The sequence below is a fragment of the Arabidopsis thaliana genome, chromosome 5 (genome assembly GCF_000001735.4).
Source record: "Arabidopsis thaliana chromosome 5, partial sequence".
In the NCBI taxonomy this organism is placed as follows: Eukaryota; Viridiplantae; Streptophyta; class Magnoliopsida; order Brassicales; family Brassicaceae; genus Arabidopsis; species Arabidopsis thaliana.
Window position 1 is genome coordinate 4970512 of NC_003076.8, and position 19615 is coordinate 4990126.

The 19615-nt window shown below is 36.3% G+C and overlaps 6 protein-coding genes and 4 long non-coding RNA genes across 15 annotated transcripts; 5 read left to right on the forward strand and 5 right to left on the reverse strand.

Annotated features, from left to right (window-relative positions):
* Positions 1-1374: 1374 nt before the first annotated feature.
* AT5G02355 lies at positions 1375-1579 on the reverse strand. Its single transcript, NR_142594.1, has one exon. It is a non-coding gene; the product is annotated as an other RNA (long non-coding RNA).
* On the forward strand, positions 1444-1787 carry AT5G02365. The gene has a single exon (NR_142595.1). It is a non-coding gene; the product is annotated as an other RNA (long non-coding RNA).
* A 515-nt stretch (positions 1788-2302) lies between these two features.
* Positions 2303-2547, reverse strand: AT5G02375. The gene has a single exon (NR_142596.1). It is a non-coding gene; the product is annotated as an other RNA (long non-coding RNA).
* A 47-nt stretch (positions 2548-2594) lies between these two features.
* On the forward strand, positions 2595-2876 carry AT5G02395. Its single transcript, NR_142597.1, has one exon. It is a non-coding gene; the product is annotated as an other RNA (long non-coding RNA).
* Positions 2877-4159: 1283 nt separating this feature from the next.
* Positions 4160-5959, forward strand: MYB16 (myb domain protein 16). 4 transcript variants are annotated; one of them, NM_121535.4, is made up of 4 exons: positions 4160-4515; positions 4589-4718; positions 4801-5150; positions 5228-5959. In NM_121535.4, exons 1-4 carry the CDS (start codon positions 4383-4385, stop codon positions 5593-5595), a joined length of 981 nt encoding a protein of 326 aa, NP_197035.1. In that variant the 5' UTR covers positions 4160-4382; the 3' UTR covers positions 5596-5959. The 4 variants fall into 4 exon arrangements, with proteins under 4 accessions (NP_197035.1, NP_001078589.1, NP_001330733.1 ...); NM_001085120.1 differs by having other exon boundaries at positions 5261-5716; NM_001343396.1 differs by having other exon boundaries at positions 4589-5150.
* Positions 5960-6958: 999 nt separating this feature from the next.
* On the forward strand, positions 6959-8565 carry AT5G15320 (ATP synthase E chain). 2 transcript variants are annotated; one of them, NM_121536.3, is made up of 3 exons: positions 6959-7183; positions 7289-7354; positions 8100-8565. In NM_121536.3, the coding sequence occupies exons 1-3, from the start codon at positions 7136-7138 to the stop codon at positions 8145-8147; spliced, it is 162 nt and encodes a 53-aa protein (NP_197036.2). In that variant the 5' UTR covers positions 6959-7135; the 3' UTR covers positions 8148-8565. The 2 variants fall into 2 exon arrangements, with proteins under 2 accessions (NP_197036.2, NP_001078590.1); NM_001085121.1 differs by having other exon boundaries at positions 7024-7183; positions 7289-7345; positions 8100-8369.
* A 1297-nt stretch (positions 8566-9862) lies between these two features.
* Positions 9863-11720, forward strand: SPX4 (SPX domain-containing protein 4). Of its 2 annotated transcripts, none has more exons than NM_001343398.1 (3): positions 9863-10419; positions 10835-10991; positions 11069-11720. In NM_001343398.1, exons 1-3 carry the CDS (start codon positions 9877-9879, stop codon positions 11530-11532), a joined length of 1164 nt encoding a protein of 387 aa, NP_001330175.1. In that variant the 5' UTR covers positions 9863-9876; the 3' UTR covers positions 11533-11720. The 2 variants fall into 2 exon arrangements, with proteins under 2 accessions (NP_001330175.1, NP_568312.1); NM_121537.3 differs by having other exon boundaries at positions 9911-10419.
* Positions 11721-11761: 41 nt separating this feature from the next.
* Positions 11762-13887, reverse strand: AT5G15340 (Pentatricopeptide repeat (PPR) superfamily protein; the record flags this gene model as incomplete). Its single annotated transcript, NM_121538.2, has 1 exon — positions 11762-13887. Exon 1 carries the CDS (start codon positions 13631-13633, stop codon positions 11762-11764), a length of 1872 nt encoding a protein of 623 aa, NP_197038.1. The 5' UTR covers positions 13634-13887.
* Positions 13888-14407: 520 nt separating this feature from the next.
* On the reverse strand, positions 14408-15866 carry ENODL17 (early nodulin-like protein 17). Its single transcript, NM_121539.4, has 2 exons — positions 15469-15866; positions 14408-15016 (listed from the first exon to the last, which is right to left on the reverse strand). The coding sequence occupies exons 1-2, from the start codon at positions 15641-15643 to the stop codon at positions 14673-14675; spliced, it is 519 nt and encodes a 172-aa protein (NP_197039.1). The 5' UTR covers positions 15644-15866; the 3' UTR covers positions 14408-14672.
* Positions 15867-16925: 1059 nt separating this feature from the next.
* AT5G15360 (uncharacterized protein) lies at positions 16926-18671 on the reverse strand (the record flags this gene model as incomplete). The annotated part of the gene is made up of 7 exons (NM_121540.1): positions 16926-17046; positions 17277-17394; positions 17475-17636; positions 17756-17886; positions 18017-18117; positions 18206-18286; positions 18624-18671. The coding sequence occupies 7 exons, from the start codon at positions 18669-18671 to the stop codon at positions 16926-16928; spliced, it is 762 nt and encodes a 253-aa protein (NP_197040.1).
* Positions 18672-19615: the final 944 nt, after the last annotated feature.

The following is a 19615-nucleotide window of genomic DNA, read 5'->3' on the forward strand; positions in this document are numbered from 1 at the left end:
TTAAAAAAAATAGAAAAATAATTTCACCGAACATGATTAGATAGTAGGACTAGATGGTAGGACGTGTTTATAATATTATAATATATAAACTTTATAACAATTAAATAACCATTTGAAAAAAACTTTTAAATTGATTTGAATTAAATATTTTTTAAATTAAAGTATTATTAAAACAAAAATAACAAAATAATGTCTAATTTTACTGAACGGGGTTAGTGGTAGGACGGGTTTGGTCGATAGTATTACGAGACGGTATACCACAAGTGAAATCTATTAGATATGTTTAATTTCACTGTGCAGGATTAGATGGTATGACGAGTTTTGATCGATAATAATACGAAACGATATACTACGGATGAAATCCTAGATATAACAACTAAAATCTATATATACATTATCTTAAACACTAAAGAAAGCAAACAATATTAATAAAACAAATATTTACATATACATTTTATATAACAAATTTTATTAAAAACCTAGCCCCGCGGTATACCGCGGGTCAAAATCTAGTTGTACATATTTGAGTAACAAAATATATATTTAGTTAGAGATCCATGTATACTCTAACTTTGGTACCTTTTTACCATGTGTGAAGTAAATCCCGTCTTCTTTAGCATCCCAAAAGTTTTTCTTACCATGATCAAATACGCCACTGCCACTTTCAAATGCCCTAATCTTTGCATAAAAGGATTCCCTCCGAAAGATACAATCAATTTTGTTTTTGAAATCGAATTTACCATGAAAACTATAATCGTAAGTTTCTCCAGGGTTTAAATCAATGCTGCCTAGAGTTTCTTTGTTAAAAGTACAATAAACCGAGAGATCTTTTCCTGGACCTGGACTCAGAGAATTCTTGAAATGTAGAGAGTTTTTCTTTCCAAACTGCGCATTACACAACCCAACATATAATACCATAACAAACAAAAAGCACAAAAGACGATTCATTCTTTTTTTAAAAGTGATATATATGTATCTAAAAGATAAAGATATCTATTTATAGAAACTTTTTTAAATACAAAAAGCAAGTTGCTCTATAACCCATCATCATGTTTTCATTGTGATCCTCCGTAAAGACATAGAAATGACAGAATTGGGGATTTAATGGCATGCATGTTACTTAAATCAAGGCCAGAATCAATAAAGGCAAGCTTTGTGTGGTGTGTTGTGAAAACATTTGAAAGTCTTCATTTAGTTGGTTTTGTTCTTAAGAAGAAGAAAAAAAACATTTCTAAACGCACCAATAGTCACATAGATGATAAATGTGATTGCAATATCTTACTCGATAAGTTTCTATTCCAATAACAGAATATAGGAAATTAGTAAATTACAATGAAAACGAAGATGAAATAAACTCCACCTCTCTTGAGCAACAAAATATTTTTAATTTGAGACACATAAACATCTAAGCAGAGAAGAGCAATTTCTTAATCACAAGTAAACAGAGAACTGGGGAGAACAATGAGAGGTGAGTTAAATCTAGTACAGTAGCTGCTGCTCTTGTTGGTGTGGTGGGTTTCTTCCTTTCTTGGTCGTCCTCAATAATTTATGTACTCTCCTTTTGAAGGTGACTTTGCGAGGAAGTGATCCCTCACTAGTCAGCATTTTATTAACTTAGTCGGCCCTTTGACAATTGACTCATGTTGTTGTACTAAATTATTACTTTTGCTTAATTAATTGAGATTTTCTTTGTTGGTTGTGTGTTGCCAATCTTATGAATTAACTCACTAGTAATGTCTTATGTTTCGCCTTTTGTGGTTAACACGTTTTCTTATGTTGTTTGGCCTTTTTTTTTCTTTGTTGACTTGTAGGTTGATGATTGATTAATTGATCATATCTTTTGGATTGTATTATGTTTGAAGAAACCTGATTTTTTTTATTTTTTTACAAATATCAAATTTGAAATATTTGGGAGAAATGGATATAGGTATCATTAATTTTAGCTTTAGACATGAAAATTTGTTATCAGATTCCTTTCCACTGAAAGAGTTGTTTAAGATGTGATTAAAGACTTTTGTTCCACGCCTTAATTGCTATTATTTGTCAAGTTGATGCATAAACTCTCAAAAGGTAACAAAAAGAGATTTGGCTAATCTAATGTCTTTTCCTGAAATTAAGTCAATAGTGATCCTTGTTGTTTTTTTCCCCTTCTTTATATCCAAGTTTTGTATTGTATGATAGTTTATTGATACAAAACATTTCTTATGTACGTACCAGCTAAAACAAAGTAACTACCGAACCAAACTACAAGTGTTGAATCTTTTCAGTCTGAATGTTGCAGATTGAGCATGCTACTTCTCACATGGCATGTATTTAGGCTCGGTGTTTTTGATTTCATAAGTGTGACTTCTTGCTTTTTGCAATGTCTGATCAAGTACACTTATGCAGGAGATTTGTAGCATCAAATGTGGGAAGTCTTTTTATCGGAATCGTGGATCGATAGAATATCGACAAGTGGCGTCATTTATGAAGGCTAACTTGAAGTATGTAAGGACCATACAGAGTGTAGGAGCTGGCAATATGGTATCAGCAAGACATTTAAAGAGGTTTGTCCCCATTGTCCTTTACATCATTTGCAGCCAATATGATTTTCTTCTTTGATCCATGAGCTCTCTTCCTCTCTCTTCTTCTTCAACTTTCATATTCACATTTATTCATTTTATTAAAAACTGATTTCTTTTTGTGTTTATTTGTACAATTCTTTATGATTTTGTCTTATCGTTCTCTGATTCGATGAAGATACTTCTTACTTACCCCACAAAGCTTGGAGGCCCACCTCAATAAATCCATCTTTTGCCTTCATGGAACACATTTAGCTACTCTACCTTGTTTAATTTGGTCTTGTAAAATCTCTTTAATGTCACCGTTTGCCTTCATAAATCATCTACCTTTCTTGGCAGGATAATTTACCTTGATGATAACATTTGTACACCTGCAAGGTACCACAACCATATAAGATCACAAGATGAGGTTAAACCGGTTTCCGTACCATTGATTTAAACATCAATCTAAGTAGATTTGGGTTCTGGTGACTGAGTATAAGCTCATTGTTCTCATATATTCTAGTTTTTTTAAAAATCAATTTGAAGATGTAGATACTCTTGGACTTGACATCAAGGACAATGTAGCAACCAAGTGATTTTCTCTACAACTACACATAAGATATATATACACGCAACTTATTCAAACCTAGAACCCTCACTTTGCAAGACTATTATTGTATATAAAGGGTTTATCTGGTGCCTAGTGCATAACTAATATAGAGTTCCGTGTGAATTTTGTTGTAGTCATAAAGTTTCTAATCGTTTGCTTACGCAAGTTTAAATTTTACCATTTGAAGAGAATTAATGAAAAAAAAAAACTGAATAAAGAAGAAATTCTATGCATATGCTTACTTAACTTGCATCCACTAAGTTTTTTCTCCTACTTTATGCTCTCTGTCTCACTTATTTACTATTGTAGTGTCAGTTTCCTCTTAGTCACCGCCATTTCACAGCATTTACTATCTACTCTTTTTAGTAAAGGTTGATGAGAGATAAGAAAATGTCAAAGCAGAAAAAAGTCAATTTATAAGATTTTGATGATGATGTAGTGTAACTTATAAAAGATAACTAGTTATAGGCTTAGCATTTACATAGAGAGAAAAACAACAGTATGGACTTTTAAAGACTTAAACTACCAATAATAGTAATTTGAAGCTAGCTAACAAACCAAAGGCATCTCTTCTTATTTTGAACCATTGTATAAAAGTAGATTGTTGAAATTTTAGTATGTGTTATATTCTTATAACTTTTATAGGTAAGTTTGATGCGGAAGAACGATGATGGCATTTCGGATGAAGATATTAGAGTGCTAGAAGCTGAACATGTAAAAATAAATTTGAGATATTGATCTTAATATAACTAAGATCATCAAAGTGAGGGCTATAAGGCTATTAGGGTAGATAGTGACCTGAATTTACTTCTAGCACAAGAAATATAACCGCTTTAAATCTTGTGATATGGAAAAGTAACAGTGGTAAGTAATAAAAGATCACCGCTTTTATCTCTGTGTGAGTTATTTAGGGGGGACTTGTTCCAGGTCTTCGAGCCACAAAGGTAATAACTTCTATAGACCCCATTTTGTTAATAAATGCTCATCCATGTGAGTGAGCCGGGGAAAAAGGGATTCATTTGTTGTGTGTGTCTTTCTCTTTCCTCTATATATCATCCTTCTTCACTGAGATATGCTTCACTTGTAACATTTCCACAACTGTAGCCAAACTTTTGTGTTCTGATAGTGATGATCATGATCATCACATGAATAAGTAGAAGATATCTCTTACCTTCTCCTTCTTCTAATAAGATCAGAGTTTTGGTTCTTATTTCTTTGCTCTCAAAACAATGGGTAGATCACCGTGTTGTGACAAATTGGGTTTGAAGAAAGGACCTTGGACACCAGAGGAGGATCAGAAACTTTTAGCTTATATTGAAGAACATGGTCATGGAAGTTGGCGTTCATTGCCTGAGAAAGCTGGTTAGTGAATCTTTCCACATTTTGTGCTCTATAATCAAAACTTTCTCTCATATTTATTCCTTTCTCTTCTCAGGTCTCCATCGATGCGGAAAGAGTTGTAGACTAAGATGGACTAACTACCTAAGACCTGACATCAAAAGAGGCAAATTCAACTTACAAGAAGAACAAACCATTATCCAACTCCATGCTCTGTTAGGAAACAGGTCTGGTCCTTCTTGCAACAAAACAAAACAATCACAAATCTTTTCCTAAAGTTTTCATGATTCTTTTTTTGTTTGTATATAGATGGTCAGCGATTGCTACTCATTTGCCAAAGAGAACAGACAACGAGATCAAGAACTATTGGAACACTCATTTGAAGAAACGGTTAGTGAAAATGGGGATTGATCCAGTGACTCATAAACCCAAAAACGAGACTCCTTTATCTTCTCTTGGTCTATCCAAGAACGCAGCTATACTTAGCCACACTGCTCAATGGGAAAGTGCAAGGCTTGAAGCTGAAGCAAGACTAGCTAGAGAATCAAAGCTTCTTCATTTACAACATTACCAAACCAAAACATCATCTCAACCTCATCATCATCATGGATTCACTCACAAGTCATTGTTACCTAATTGGACAACAAAACCACACGAAGGTAAACCAAAGAAACACACTAAGTCTCCGCAAAATTTAAACTTTGGAACTTTGTTTGAGTTTTGTAAGACAATGCAGATCAACAACAGCTTGAATCTCCGACATCTACAGTGTCATTCTCTGAGATGAAGGAATCAATCCCGGCGAAGATAGAGTTTGTCGGATCATCAACTGGTGTGACTCTGATGAAAGAACCTGAACACGATTGGATCAATTCAACGATGCACGAGTTTGAAACTACGCAGATGGGAGAAGGAATCGAAGAAGGGTTCACGGGTCTCTTGCTCGGTGGTGATTCAATCGACCGGAGTTTCTCCGGCGATAAAAACGAGACGGCCGGCGAGAGTAGTGGTGGTGACTGCAACTACTATGAGGACAACAAGAACTACTTGGACAGCATTTTTAACTTTGTAGATCCTTCACCGTCGGATTCACCGATGTTCTGAATCTAAGGGTTGATATTTGTTGGGAATGTTTTTGATTCTTTTTTAGTTTCTAGTTTTTGTGCTTAAACTCTGATTAGACAATTTTTAAACTAATCCAATTTTTGCGCTTTCTTTTTTCTTTAATTACTGTTTCACTAAATTATGCTATTTGGATTAACATTCCAAAAAAAGGACGTCGTAGAGAGAGAGAGAAAAAAAAAAAGACAAGCATGAAGTTTATGTTTGTTCAATTTCTTAGAATTTTAAAGATAGTTTATGCATGGTTCATAGATTTCAAGGTCCGGAGACCAAAACTGTTCCATGCAAAATACTTTGATCCCAATGTAATTAATTTTTGTTAACTATTAATTAGTGTTTTGCTTGCTATTTGTTTACGTAGTTTTGTGCTTTAATGATGCAAAAGATAAAAAGAAAATTCCAACAAAACTTGTTTAGTCGTCTATTTCTAGAGATTCAAAGTGTGTTTCTATATTTCTTGTAGTATTATTTTGCTCCGAGATGCTTTAAGTTAAAATAACATAAAAACATGCATGAGCACATCATTTCATGGACGTCTTTCGCCATGAATAGGTTGCTGCAAAGCATTGGTCTTCGGCAACTTGAAGACATTTTTGGTCATTCTTGAGTGACCGAATCGTATCTTTTTGATTCATTAAGATCCAAGATATTGAATGTTCTCTGACGAACACGATTACTACATATCAACCGTCCCCCGGATTAAAAAAATCTATCTTGAACACAGTTTTTGTACGTTACCACTTCTACAAATTAAACCAAAATCACTCTACTAATTAACCAGTAACCACTACACTAGAAAGTATACATATACTGTGGTCAATTTTATTTTATTTTATTTTGTTAACTACGTAAGAAATGTGAAAGATTGAGAGTTACATGATGATAATGTGGATGTGATAAAAACAACACGTTGACATGTCGATTACTATATGAGAAAATTAAATGTTGGTTGTTTCATGTCCTTTTCTGCCTTGGGCTTTGCCTCTCTCTCTCGAATCCGATTTTTCATTTTTTTCATATTAATTGTGAAAATAATATAAGAAACACAAAAGCCGAAAAAAAAGACCAAGCCAATATTTCATAATGAAATAATAAATATGAATCGTAGTGATAAATAGGATACTATATTTATTTGGATATGACCCGTTGCAAGTGGACCCAAATAATATCCCAAAATTTCAGAAACGATATTAATCATTGAGAAAATTAAATTATTATAGCAATAAAATATAGGATAAAATTTGGATTTTCTTAAAAGAGTTTTTAGAGATTAGGCTAAAAAGTAATTAGGTTTAGATCTATGTTAGTCCTTTATGTAATACGAGAATATAAGAGGCCCATTTAAAGCCCAATAATCAGTTTACTCGGGTTAAGGAAAATAAATATTACGAAAAAGGAGCGAACAATTCCACCATCACGAATCGCGATTTTTTTTTGAGATTACGGAAGCTTCGCTTGATTTGGGATTTTTAGGGTTTTCTTTCTCCGAAGACGACTCCGAGAGACCAACAGTGATTTGACAATGACGCTACCTCCAGGTCTTTACTCCGGCACCAGCTCTCTTGCTCTGGTAATTCATCTCTCTAATCGGATTCTCGATCTGTAGCACAGATTCGTTTTTTTTCTTTTGTAAAGAGTTTGTGTGATTCAACGAGTCTATTGCTTCAATGATCAGGTGGCTCGTGCTTCGGCTTTTGGGTTGGGTCTCGTCTATGGGAACATGAAGCTCAAGGTCCTTAAGGTCATATTCTATCTCAATTTTGTCTTGTTTTTATCGAAATTGTTGATTATATTGCTCGTATCTGCTATGAATCTGCAATAATATTGATTAATGAATTGTTTTCATCATCTGGTGATTGTAACATTTGAATTGTTGGTGACATGTTATCTCGAAATTGGTGGCTACACAAATTTTATCATCAGAAAATTTATGATTTTGATCGTAGTTAAGAGTGAGATAGCAAATTTTTGTTTGAATTTACAGTGCTCTCGAGCTATAGATGTGAATTGCAGAATGCTGCTTTACTCCTTCTGTTAGTTTGTTGTTTCTGCTAGTCCACTGATTATGCCTGAGTTTTGATCTTATAATCCCTTTTAGATTATCATATGCTACTTTTCTACAAGTCGTCAGCAATTTTTAAACGACTTTGTTGAAACACCACTTTGTGGTGTCTTTCTCTGGTTTTTGCTTCTGAAGTTACTAGCTTTTAAATGTTTTTGGTTGTTAGTCTCCTCTGTTCTCTTTGAGTAGCTGAGCCAGTGATGTGATGCCTTGAGCAAAATCTCTGGTTCATTCATCATGTTGCAAACTCTAAAAAGGTTTACATTGTTCAATCTTGTTGTTTGCTCATCCTGGTTCCTCCACTGATTATCTCTTTGCAAACCGGAAATGTTTTATAACTTAGATGTCTCTATACCTGAAATGTTCTTGAATATTAGTAGTATATGCTAAGATAAGTACCAACAAATTGCTTTTTCACCTGCAGATCAAATCGATGTCACAGAAGAAGGTTGAAGCCACCGCTCATCATTAAACCACTCTTCTTTCTTTACAATAAGATGCCAAAAGCTGGGGGTGATGTCTCCCCGGTTAGTTTGATTTCTTCTTTCATGATTCATCCTTTAGCATAAGAAGGAACAAATGTGTTTTTGAAAAGCATATTATACGGTTTTAAGACCTTTTTGGAGCCATAATTGCCATTGGCTTAAAACCCGAGTCAAGAACATCTTTCCATTTGTTGTCATCCAATAACACCGTTCACATTCACATACACCTCACCTCTTAACCAGATTATCTATAACACTAAGGACCTCAGTGTCCCGGTTTTGCGTTATATACTTCGTTTTGCAAGAGTCCTTATATTACTCTACTTGGTCCCATTGGACACAATCTAAGAAAGGGAGAAAAAAATTGGTCCTAAAAAGCATGTTCCAACTTCTTGTGTATCTGAGTTAATCAAAGAAAAATTGCTATTGTCGTTTCTGGTTTGTTGTCTGATTCAATCCAAGCAATCATGTAGTTTGAATTTGATTTCGGGATCTCTCTTACACTTTCCACCACGGCTTAAAAGTTCAAACAACTACCAATGTGTAAATTACCATTACTTCAGTGGCGACATATTCATTTGTCGACCTACGTTTTTGAATTATGTGGGTCTATGGATAATATGAAAAAAACTGAGCTTATTGTAGCCCAATGGGCAATATAAAAGTCAGCCCAAACGTAACACGCGTGGTTGTCGTCGAACTGCGAAATTCAAGTTTCTTACCATTCGCACAATGAGCGCGTCGATTTCGGCTTCAGTTTTGGACTTTTTGTGTTGAAGACTTTGAGCACTTAAAGGCTGACATTATTCAGGCTCTTGATAGTACCATATGAAGAAGTTGTCAACGTCCCGTTTGAGCTAAAGCAGTAGTTAAAGTCGTTCCTCACCTTTTCATTCCCTTCTTTTTTCTTCTTCCTACTATTAAAAACGAAACTACAGATGCCTAAATGTTGGAGGCATGAATAAATATGTTTAAATATATAAAAACAAACCCTGGTCACACACTTTAGCCAATAAGAATTTAGAGTCGTGACTATAACATCAACATTTAATTGTATAGTTTTTAGTGATAAGTACTGTTTAAAGTGATATAGTCTATGAATATAAGTGGATTTAATTCTGGATCCGCTTATAGTTATACGTAAAATATAAGGGAATCTCATTATATGGGAAGACGAATCTAATCTATTGGAATATAACGAATATTATTCAATAGTTTTTTTGGTTCTTTCTATTTTATTATAGGTGCATGCCCGTTCAAGCTCGTCAGAGGCTCATCTCAGGTTGACGATCTGGTTAAGAGCCACTTTAGATAAAGCTATTATAATTCTGTGATGTTATTTCATGGAACTTCATGGACATATTGTATATGCATATAATCACAACTTGCTGATTTTTTTAAAATTAACATAATCAAATGCCGAAGAAAAACGAACAGAATCACTTTGTTTAGATGAATTTTAATGATAATTGATTCGCTTGTGCCAATTTATGTCGTCCAGCTAACTTTTAATCTAACCTTTTTCTATTGGAGCATCTTAATATTTTATTATTGAAACAAAACATTATTCCACATAATTACATCCGCAAATTATTCACTACATTTACATAATTACTTCAAGTAACAATTTTACCACATTATTTCAATTAGTACTTAACCACCAATGCATATTTGTTCCGAATTTCTTGATCGATAAATATCCAAATTAACAAGTTAATGAAGAAAAAAAACGAAGAAGATCAATGGTCAATATTTAATCAGAAGCATCCACGTCCACTTCATCAGATTCTATCTCTCTCTCTCTGTAAGATTCCTTGCTCTCGCGCTTTTCTCTCTCTCTCTCGCGTTCGTTCTTATCCACGAGCTCTGCACCGTCGCAATCTCCGTCTTCTCCATTTAGATCCAACACAGAGCCTTTTCTACATGAAATTCGGCAAAGAGTTTCGTACTCACCTCGAAGAAACTTTACCAGAGTGGAGAGACAAGTTCCTTTGCTATAAACCTTTAAAAAAGCTTCTCAAATATTATCCTTATTACTCCGCCGATTTTGGACCCGCCAATTCCGATCACAACGATTCGCGTCCAGTATTTGCTGATACTACTAACATCTCTTCCGCCGCCGACGACGGCGGTGTGGTTCCCGGCGTCAGGCCATCGGAAGATCTCCAGGGTTCGTTTGTGAGGATACTTAACGATGAACTTGAGAAGTTTAACGATTTTTACGTTGATAAGGAAGAAGATTTCGTTATCAGATTACAGGTTTTTGCTTCCGAATTTATTCTAGCTTCAGGATTTTAGGTCAAGTTAGAACTTGGTTCATGTGATTACTGATTCAGAAGCTAAACAAGTTTCTAGAATTGAATCATTCCATAGGTTATCTTCGATTGGATGATTAATCTCGAATCCTAGAACAAAATTGCTAGTAGTTGAAACCGGAGGTAGTTCTAGTGATGATCTCTAATCAAATTGGATCTAGTTTCTCTGTGCTTCAAGTGAGTTTGTCTGTATTGATGTAATGATACAGTGGTTTATTTGCTCTGTGGTATATCACAATCGAGATCACATTGCTTAGATATTAGTATGGTTTATGAGCCTTGGTCATCTTCTTGCTCTGCTTGTTTATAGACATATGAAGCTCTAATTGATTAGTGTGTGTTCATCATTTTGCAAACAGGAGCTCAAGGAAAGAATCGAGCAAGTTAAAGAAAAGAATGGGGAATTTGCATCAGAAAGTGAGTTCAGCGAAGAAATGATGGATATTCGGAGAGACCTTGTTACCATTCATGGCGAGATGGTGCTCCTGAAAAACTACAGCTCCCTTAATTTTGCAGGTAATCATATATTTTAACTAGAAAACCAATTTTTGTAACACATTACTACTGTATGCTAAAAACATCTTCCATTCTAGGACTTGTCAAGATTTTGAAGAAGTACGATAAAAGAACAGGTGGACTTTTACGTTTGCCTTTCACACAGCTTGTTCTCCATCAACCCTTCTTTACTACAGAGCCACTTACTAGGTTAGTCCGTGAATGTGAGGCCAATCTTGAGCTTCTTTTTCCTTCAGAAGCGGAAGTTGTAGAGTCTTCTAGCGCAGTGCAAGCACACTCAAGCTCACATCAGCACAACTCCCCAAGAATCTCAGCTGAGACTTCCTCAACTCTCGGCAATGAAAATCTTGATATATATAAGAGTACACTCGCTGCAATGAGAGCTATAAGAGGGTTACAAAAGGCTAGCTCGACGTACAACCCTTTATCATTCTCATCGCTTCTTCAGAACGAGGATGATGAGACGGTAACAGCTGAAAACTCTCCAAACTCTGGGAACAAAGATGATTCAGAGAAGGAAGATACTGGACCTTCCCACTGATCAGAAGAGAATGATGCTCTTTTTGATCAAGATTTTGAGAATTTGCTTCTTGATTTCACCCTAACTTTTCATAAAATTAACACATTTTACTTTACTTCTTCACCTTTTGCAGGACACAACTTCTGTATGCATTTGAATTGTAGTACAGTCGTTTATAGATTTTCAATGAAATTTTCCTCCATTGTCTCAACCTTGTCTCATTTTGCAAATTTGTCATTCTCATATCTGTTCACCAATAATCGGAACAAGAACAAGAACCTCCCTTGAACTGATGAAATCTATTTCTGTCTCTGATGATGATTTCTCGGTCATAGACCTTTGAAACAATCTTCATAGCCGAATGACAATCTCGACATATCCTCAGATTCTTGAAGACAAGAAGAGGTGTACTCGGTTTTGTTTCCAGAAGCCCGAAACAGACAGCCAATTTCTCGCTGTGACAGCACAAAGCTTGCTCTTTTTCCTCCAAGTCACCCTCCGAATGTGAAACCAGGCCAGAGACATCAGGGACGTAGCCAGCTGATCTTATCCGTTCAATCACTTCATTCAACTTCAAGTAGATCTCTTTCGTTCTCGGATGTGATCTATCTCCTGAACTAAACCGATGTACTGAGTCATTAACATAAATGGAACTCAAACCAGGTATTTTTCTGATGCCTCGCTTTCTCAGACTTCCCCTTAACCCATCAGCAATGTCACTCCTTCCTTCTGCAACATACATGTTGGACATAAGTATTTGATACTCTGTGTTGCCTGGACTCATCTGAATAAGCTCTCTTTTAATTCGTTCGGCTATCTCCACCTTTCCATGGACACTGCACGAGCCTAGAAGCGAACCGAGGACAACTTCATTCGGAGGCACTGGCATTTCCCTCATCAAGATCTCTGCTTCTTCAATAAGACCAGCTCGGCCCAAAAGATCTACCATACATGCATAATGGTCAACCTTAGGTTCCAAACCATAGAACCGGAGGCTGTGGAAACATCGCCACCCTTCATCTACTATCCCCGAGTGGCTGCAAGCACTTAAGACAGCAGTGAAGGTTAAGTCATCTGGCTTCACCTCTCTTATCATCTGTGGGAACATGTCAATCACCATTCTACCTTTCCCGTGCATTGCTAACCCGCTGAACAAAGCATTCCATGTCACCACATTCCTCTTACGCATCAATCTGAAGACGTTCATGGAAGAATCTATGTTTCCGCATTTAGCATACATATCAACCAATGCCGTTCCCACCATCACATCATCATAACTTGCTTCCTCCCCCATCATCATTTCCTTCTTCAATGCATACACATGAACCCATCTTCCAACTACCAGATTTCCCGATTGAGCACAAGCCGATAGCATCGAGCAAAGAGTGACAAAGTTCAAACCATGCCCACATCTAAACACCATTTCTGCCAGAAGCTCCAATACTTCCCTTGTAAACCCAGCTCCCAAATACCCAGCAACCATAACCGTCCAAGCAACAGCATTTCTCTCAGGCATTTCGTGAAAAACCTCTCTTCCTCTCTCTAACCCCTCCCATTTCACAACCGTGTCCAAAACCACCGTCCATGAAACAACGCTCTTCTCCTCTAACTCCTCGAAAATACGTTTGACTTCACTCACAAGCCCACATTTCCCATACATATCCATCAAGGCATTACAAACCTTTACACTAGTCAAAACCCCCATCTTTACAGCAACCCCATGTCCTTGTTGAGCGAAACCCAAATCCTCCAGCTTGGCACACACGCCAAACAAACAAACTACAGAAACATCATCAATCTCTACTCTTTTCCTTCTCATTTCCACGAAGAGCTTCATCGAATTAACCAACAATCCATACCGAGAAAAAGAGGATAACAAAGTGGTCCAATCCACATTGTCTTTTTCTGAAAGAGGAATTTCGTCGAACAGTTTCTGGGCAGTAACCATTTCACCAGAGGAAGCATAAAACTGAAATAGCGCATTGCTAAGATACGACCTGGGAGCTTTCTTCAATCCAGAAGTGGTTAAAACGGCGTGCAATTCCTTGCCGGGACGGAGAAACGAACGGTGAGCGCAATGTCGGAGAAGGAGACGAACTTTTTGGTAGGATAAGCATTTCATAAGATTAAGCTCGTCCCTTTAGTCCTATAACTGATAGAATCTTAGAGCTATGGCGTTAGATCTCTGCCTTCGACGGTTCTAACTTCTCGTGAGTTCAATTTTCCCGGGAAACAAACAGAAAATCTGGGCTCTTAAATACACTTCACGCGCCTTGATGAGAAATTTAGAGCGCGTGGGATAATGTTTTTATCTTTTGTCCAGTACAACATAAGTGACATAATAAAAGTTTTGGTTTTGATCTGCAAGGATGCAATGATTCAAATAGAAACTAGATTACTCACAACTACATATTTTTGATTAGAGGACGTTTCTGGTGATGAAACCTGATGTCACTAACTATATCCACATTTGGTAAAGGTCGTTAACATCTAAATTATCACTGACAAAGACAAATAAATACCAAAACAATAAAAGTAAAATAGGTTTGTCCAGAGTCTTCATTTCATCAATCTACAATTCTCCACGTCCCCACCGATCAATCAACATCATCATTTTAGATTCGTTTAGGGGTCCATATTAAATTTACGCGTATTCTTAAAAACCCTCCCAAGCAAAATTCAAACATAAATACATACACGTATCTAAGTATTTTTCAAACATAATTTAATCCAATTTGGTAAGAAGATTTGACAGCTTTATGAAAAGGACATGTGGTGGTTGCTACAATACGAACAATCACAGATAAAATCACATGGAACAGATATGCCAAAATACGTCAAAGAGAAATTAATCCACAGATAATCCGAATACAATGACTCTCCTATGTTCAACAACTGATCCACAGCTCATTCACTTCCAACAAAGCAAGAATTTTGAGATTTTTTTGCATCTTAAGAAAATTTCAGTAATTTAATTTCTCAAATAAATCAAATACAATCTTTCTTTAACAATCAATTCAAAGGCAAAAGATTAAAGGAAAACCAACAATCCAACATTACAAAGAGAAAAGAGAAACTCAACTAAATTAAAAAGGTTTCCCTGAAAAGAATTTTTGAGGTCGGTTTCGATTCAACTAAAGAACTTTGAAGACTGGTGACTACTACCACATCCTTGAGATCACATCCCACATTGCAGGGAAAGCGAATAGAGATACCGGAATCATGAATTGAGCGAGACCTGTGACCATTGAAACCGATCCAATGTTCTTGACAGGTGCAGATTTTGGTGGAGGAGGAAGCTTCTCTACTTTAACAGATAGCTTCATGCCACCGTAACATCCACCCTTTCCGTCGAGAAGGTAGTAATGCTTGGTCTGGTTGAGAGTGACAATGTCTCTCCCAGCTCCACGTGTCCAGTTGCGTATTGGGTGGTCGGCGATACATCCTTCATAGTCAGTCTTGTTCACTTCAAGAATATTGTGCTGGTTTCTGTCGAACACGAAATCTGACAAAAAGAAGAGACCATAAAAACATTAGTCCAAAGATTTGACACATTTTTGATTTGAAACAAGATCTTTCAGCTGAAACGAGTAAGAGATTGAGCTATAATGGAAATGTCTAATTCAAGATTTCAGCTTTTAACTCAGTGGGACACTGTATATTAGCAGACAGAACAAGAGACAGAGGAATGTTCTCAGAGTCTCATTCAAGACAACCTTAAGAGTGTGTTCTAACCAGATCTGGACTAATTAGGAAACAATTTTAAAAACCTGTCTGTTTAATTTATGACCTTTAAAGATTTTGAAGGAGCATTGTAGAAGAAACTAGGAAAGAGAAGAGCTTTGGTATGAAAAAGATGAAAACTTTGAAACGATTACCAGATTCAAAACGAAGCCCGTTTGAAATCAGATCTAATATAAACAGATCCGAGAAAGAAGAGATAAAGAGAGAACATACAGAGCCAGTCTCCGAGGTAGAAATGCTTGCCCTGAGCCCAGATGGTGTAGTTAATGTTGGGGTTCCAAAACTTGTTCTCGCCGACTGTATACTTCTTGGCCGTCACTCCTGGCATCGGCGCCGCCATTAGAAAAGCTAGCACAACCGCCGTAATCAGCACCGTGAATCTCGCCATTTTTTTCTCTCTAACTAAACTCTCTCTCTCTCTCTCTATAGATGTTGTAAGTTGCGCAATTTGTGATTTAGAGAGATGGACTAGTGGGTTTATTTATGTTTGTGAAAATATTAATAGCCCATTTTTTTATTTCCTTTTTCAACCTCTGTTTAGTGAGAGTACTGAATATATTAATCAATAACTTTCTAAAAATATAACAAAACTCAAAAATTATGTTTAACCGCGTTTTCTTTTTCCACGGTGGAAAGACTTTTGGTGCAAAACGTATTTGAAAATTAACACTTATATATATTTTTCCTATTAACAGAGCTATGTATGAATTTGTATAGCTTAGCTTAAATTAAATAATTTATTTTCAAACATAATAATTCTCAGATTATGGAAAAATACAGTCAAGGTTGAGCTGACAAAAAAGCAATGCTTTAGTTTAAAGAAATCCAGACATATCCAGAACATCACGCTCTCTCTCTATGTCTAATAACATTATTTTATTCTTTTTCAAAAAAACTTTGTTATACACTTAATATTTTTATTTGAAAATTATCAACAGATTATACGCTTTTTGCATGTGATGATGGATATATATGGTTTTCAATGAACGTTCCACACTTTTGTTCTCTGCCTCTCATTGGTTCCTTGATTTTCCGAGTCACATTTATGGGTTTAATTTTCTTCACGGAAAATTGGATTATTCTTATAACAATTTTGAACTGGATTTTGAAGTGGGCTTTAAATTTTTTGTTACTAAAGGTCTATGAGCCTAAAGGTCTATGAGCCCATATGTTACGTATATGAATATGATCCTTTTGGTTATCCAAGCTAACCCGAGGAAACCAGTACCCGGTTATTTCGGTTAGAGAAGAATCAGAAAGGCTTTGAAATATGAAATGATGATGATCAATAGCAAATAGCTATCGTGTTATTGTTGTCAGTGGAGTAAATACAAAAGCTAGTAGTAGGATTCAACTTCTTAGAGCTTTGTCGAGATGGATTAGGCAAATATAATAGCTCATTGTAACTTTATTTATATGCATTAAGGGATAGAAGAAGAAAAATCAAATGACTCTATATTTTTTTTTTTTTTTTTGCTAAGAATGTAAATATTCATTTCACAATGAAAATTAAGGTTACACAAGAAAACATAACCAAATTTATGGTCCCATGCCAAAAAAGTTTAAAAAACATGGAAGCATACACATTCTTGATCAAAACTTCGATTCAATCCGTAAACAAACAAATGCCTTTGGAAGAAGAAAGAATTGAAACAAGATCTAAAGAATCCCTAAAGTGTAGCTGGGAAGAGAAACAAGAGTGAAAGAGAGAACAAGGCAGCGAAGAGCTTGATGATAAGCGAGTAGGTCGTCCTTTCAACGACAGCCCGAGCCGAGAGATCAACTGCGGAACTACACGAGCAAAATGAGGCAGGCAATGCTTACCACTATACCAAGTTCCTCCTGAAGTCAGTAGCACGTGCATAGCAACATCATATTCTCAAAATGCCATACTAGCATCACCAGTCGCAAGATCAAACACCAAGACTACCTAACCTTTTTCGAAGCTTAACACGCAGCTAACACTAATCCGAAGCAGTGAGCAGAAGCGCAGACATTAATGCAACAAGGAAGCAATAAACTTGGATGCCAAAGCAGAAAACAAGTGCGACATGTCTTGGAGATGCGAGGAGTTACTAAAGGCGCAAGCGATCTGAGGCAGTCCAAACCTTTGATCAAGCGAAGCCTTAAAACTCCATCCTAGACGAAACTAACAAGAAACAATTGCAGAAGCAAAACAAGTCTCGGACAATACTCATTCTTCATTGTCTCGTCCCCACCTTTGGCTTGGGAGATGAGCTGAATAAAGTGGTCAAAAGGGGACTCGCAAAAGTCAGAGAAGCCGGCTCGAACAACAAGCCACACCAACAGACACACAATGAACTGAACAAGACCCCCAGTGAAGACAAGAGCTAGAGAACGACACAACCAGAGGTTGAAACCTAAGCACAGACAGTCGCCGCTAACACAACAACAAGCGACAGAGAACAACACCTACAGGAGCACGCGTTTATCCAGGGAAACCAACGACTCTTTCAAAGCGGAGGGAGAAAAAACTAACCGAGTGAAGACATGAAGCAGGCACAGAAGAGAGGAGAGCAAAGCTTTCCAATGTCGGACAGAGCATAATACGCCCCACCGAGCCACAACCATTGGAGATCCGCCGCACGCCAAAGGAAAGAGAGACTAGATCTGGGAGACCATACTGCTCAAACCACTTGCCAGAACAGGACCTAACCACCACTTGAAACGAGACAAGCAGAAACGTCGTCGAAAACAACGCGTAGAGTAAACCACCGAGAACCACCGTAGGGAGCCTCACAAAAGCTCAGATGCTGTCCACGAGCAATCTAGAGGAAGAGCGAGACCGCCGGGAAGGTGACAATCACCGTCCTCACCGATAGGACCAAGACAAGTCGACGCCTTATCAACCGCAGGAAGCACCACCGAAGACCTCACCACACAACTCGATCGTCAAACTCGTCAAATCGCCGATTGGAAAGGGCCAAACCGGCGAACGGAGAAACACATGGGCCCTCTCACGACCACAGCGAGGAGCGCCGGTGGCCGGAGAGGCGGAATCGATAAGAAACTAGGGTTTCAAAGATGAAAATCGCCTTGGTTGAGAGAGATTGGGGGCGCGTTGGGTCACGCGCGGGATCGATTCGTGTTCCATATCAAAATGACTCTATATTGATATCATAAAAAGTGAGTTGCTCAATGATAATAACCCAATTACATGGGTTGTACAATGTCATAAGTTATATAATCTAAGGTTTGTTAATTCTCAATATAATGTACATGGAAAAGAATGATACATATTTTGATTACGCAATTCATTGTCGAATAATGGAAACCTTTTTTGCATTTGAGAAATGGTGGACAAACATGTCGAAGAGAATAAGATCTCCCATTTAAAGTAGGTTTACAAGCTGCAAACTCACTTCAAAATTCCAACTGATCATCCTCAAGTCCATCTTTTACAATTCATATCCATTTGAGTGGAGCTAGGATTAGTATCACGTCAAGGTTGGTTTCGATGAAGTGTCATGGATCAATTCGTTCTAGTATTTTTTTGAAGTCAATTTTCTCAATGTCTCATATTTAAGGCTATGATTGCAAAACTTAACAGCTCAATTAGGTGAACTATATATCAATGAGTCAATTACTTGAACGATATTGATTTTCAAAAGCAGATTTTGTTTTTAATAAAAAAAATCAATATTACAATTTAAATGGTAACACCTAAGCTTGCTTCTATATAATTATTAATATTTCTATTTTTACGATGATATATTATTCAAAAGCAATAGATAAATTAAATTTTATTAGCATATACTATTTGGAATTTTATTATTGGACTCGAGATACTTTTAAAGAATCAAAGTTGTTGTAGATGATGTAATCTTGGTTTTCTAGCATAATCAAGGGACGTGATCCTGTTTCTTATGAGCTTTTCAATGCGTGTTACTAGTTGAGAGCTTTTGGAGACTCCATTTTGATGTATACGTCCATTTTGATGTATACGATTGTTCTTTTTACGTAAGAAAAATGTTACTTGAAAGCAGAGTTTAAAGAGGATGTCATTGAATTGGTGGAATTGATGTAATTTTTCCATGTTATATTTATGGTTTATTTTCATCAGTTCCAAAAAGAAAAAGAAAAAAAAACAATGGATGCCAACTTTTTTACAGTTGGCATCTACTATCAATATAATAAATATAATTTATTGTAAACTTTTTATTAAAATAAATTATTATGACAATTGATATACACATTTTATAATTTCTGAATTTTGTTATGAGTCTGTGACAAGCTATTTCCCTTGCCAAAGAGACTAATAGGTGATTAAATCTTTGGATTTGAAGTGCTATTAAGAAAATGATACTGAAAGTTTGGTGTTCATATGTTTATTATATCA

Bases quoted from the DNA above. Each gene is read 5' to 3' on its own strand.
- ENODL17 (NM_121539.4), bottom strand. From the start codon at position 15,643: ATGGCGAGATTCACGGTGCTGATTACGGCGGTTGTGCTAGCTTTTCTA. The intron at 15,017-15,468 runs GTATGTTCTCTC...TCTTTTTGTCAG, and splicing joins CTACCTCGGAGACTGGCTCT to ATTTCGTGTTCGACAGAAAC.
- MYB16 (NM_121535.4), top strand. From the start codon at position 4,383: ATGGGTAGATCACCGTGTTGTGACAAATTGGGTTTGAAGAAAGGACCT. The intron at 4,516-4,588 runs GTTAGTGAATCT...TTCTCTTCTCAG, and splicing joins TTCATTGCCTGAGAAAGCTG to GTCTCCATCGATGCGGAAAG. The intron at 5,151-5,227 runs GTAAACCAAAGA...AAGACAATGCAG, and splicing joins GACAACAAAACCACACGAAG to ATCAACAACAGCTTGAATCT.
- AT5G15320 (NM_121536.3), top strand. From the start codon at position 7,136: ATGACGCTACCTCCAGGTCTTTACTCCGGCACCAGCTCTCTTGCTCTG. The intron at 7,184-7,288 runs GTAATTCATCTC...TTCAATGATCAG, and splicing joins GCACCAGCTCTCTTGCTCTG to GTGGCTCGTGCTTCGGCTTT. The intron at 7,355-8,099 runs GTCATATTCTAT...TTTCACCTGCAG, and splicing joins TGAAGCTCAAGGTCCTTAAG to ATCAAATCGATGTCACAGAA.
- SPX4 (NM_001343398.1), top strand. From the start codon at position 9,877: ATGAAGAAAAAAAACGAAGAAGATCAATGGTCAATATTTAATCAGAAG. The intron at 10,420-10,834 runs GTTTTTGCTTCC...TTTTGCAAACAG, and splicing joins ATTTCGTTATCAGATTACAG to GAGCTCAAGGAAAGAATCGA. The intron at 10,992-11,068 runs GTAATCATATAT...CTTCCATTCTAG, and splicing joins CAGCTCCCTTAATTTTGCAG to GACTTGTCAAGATTTTGAAG.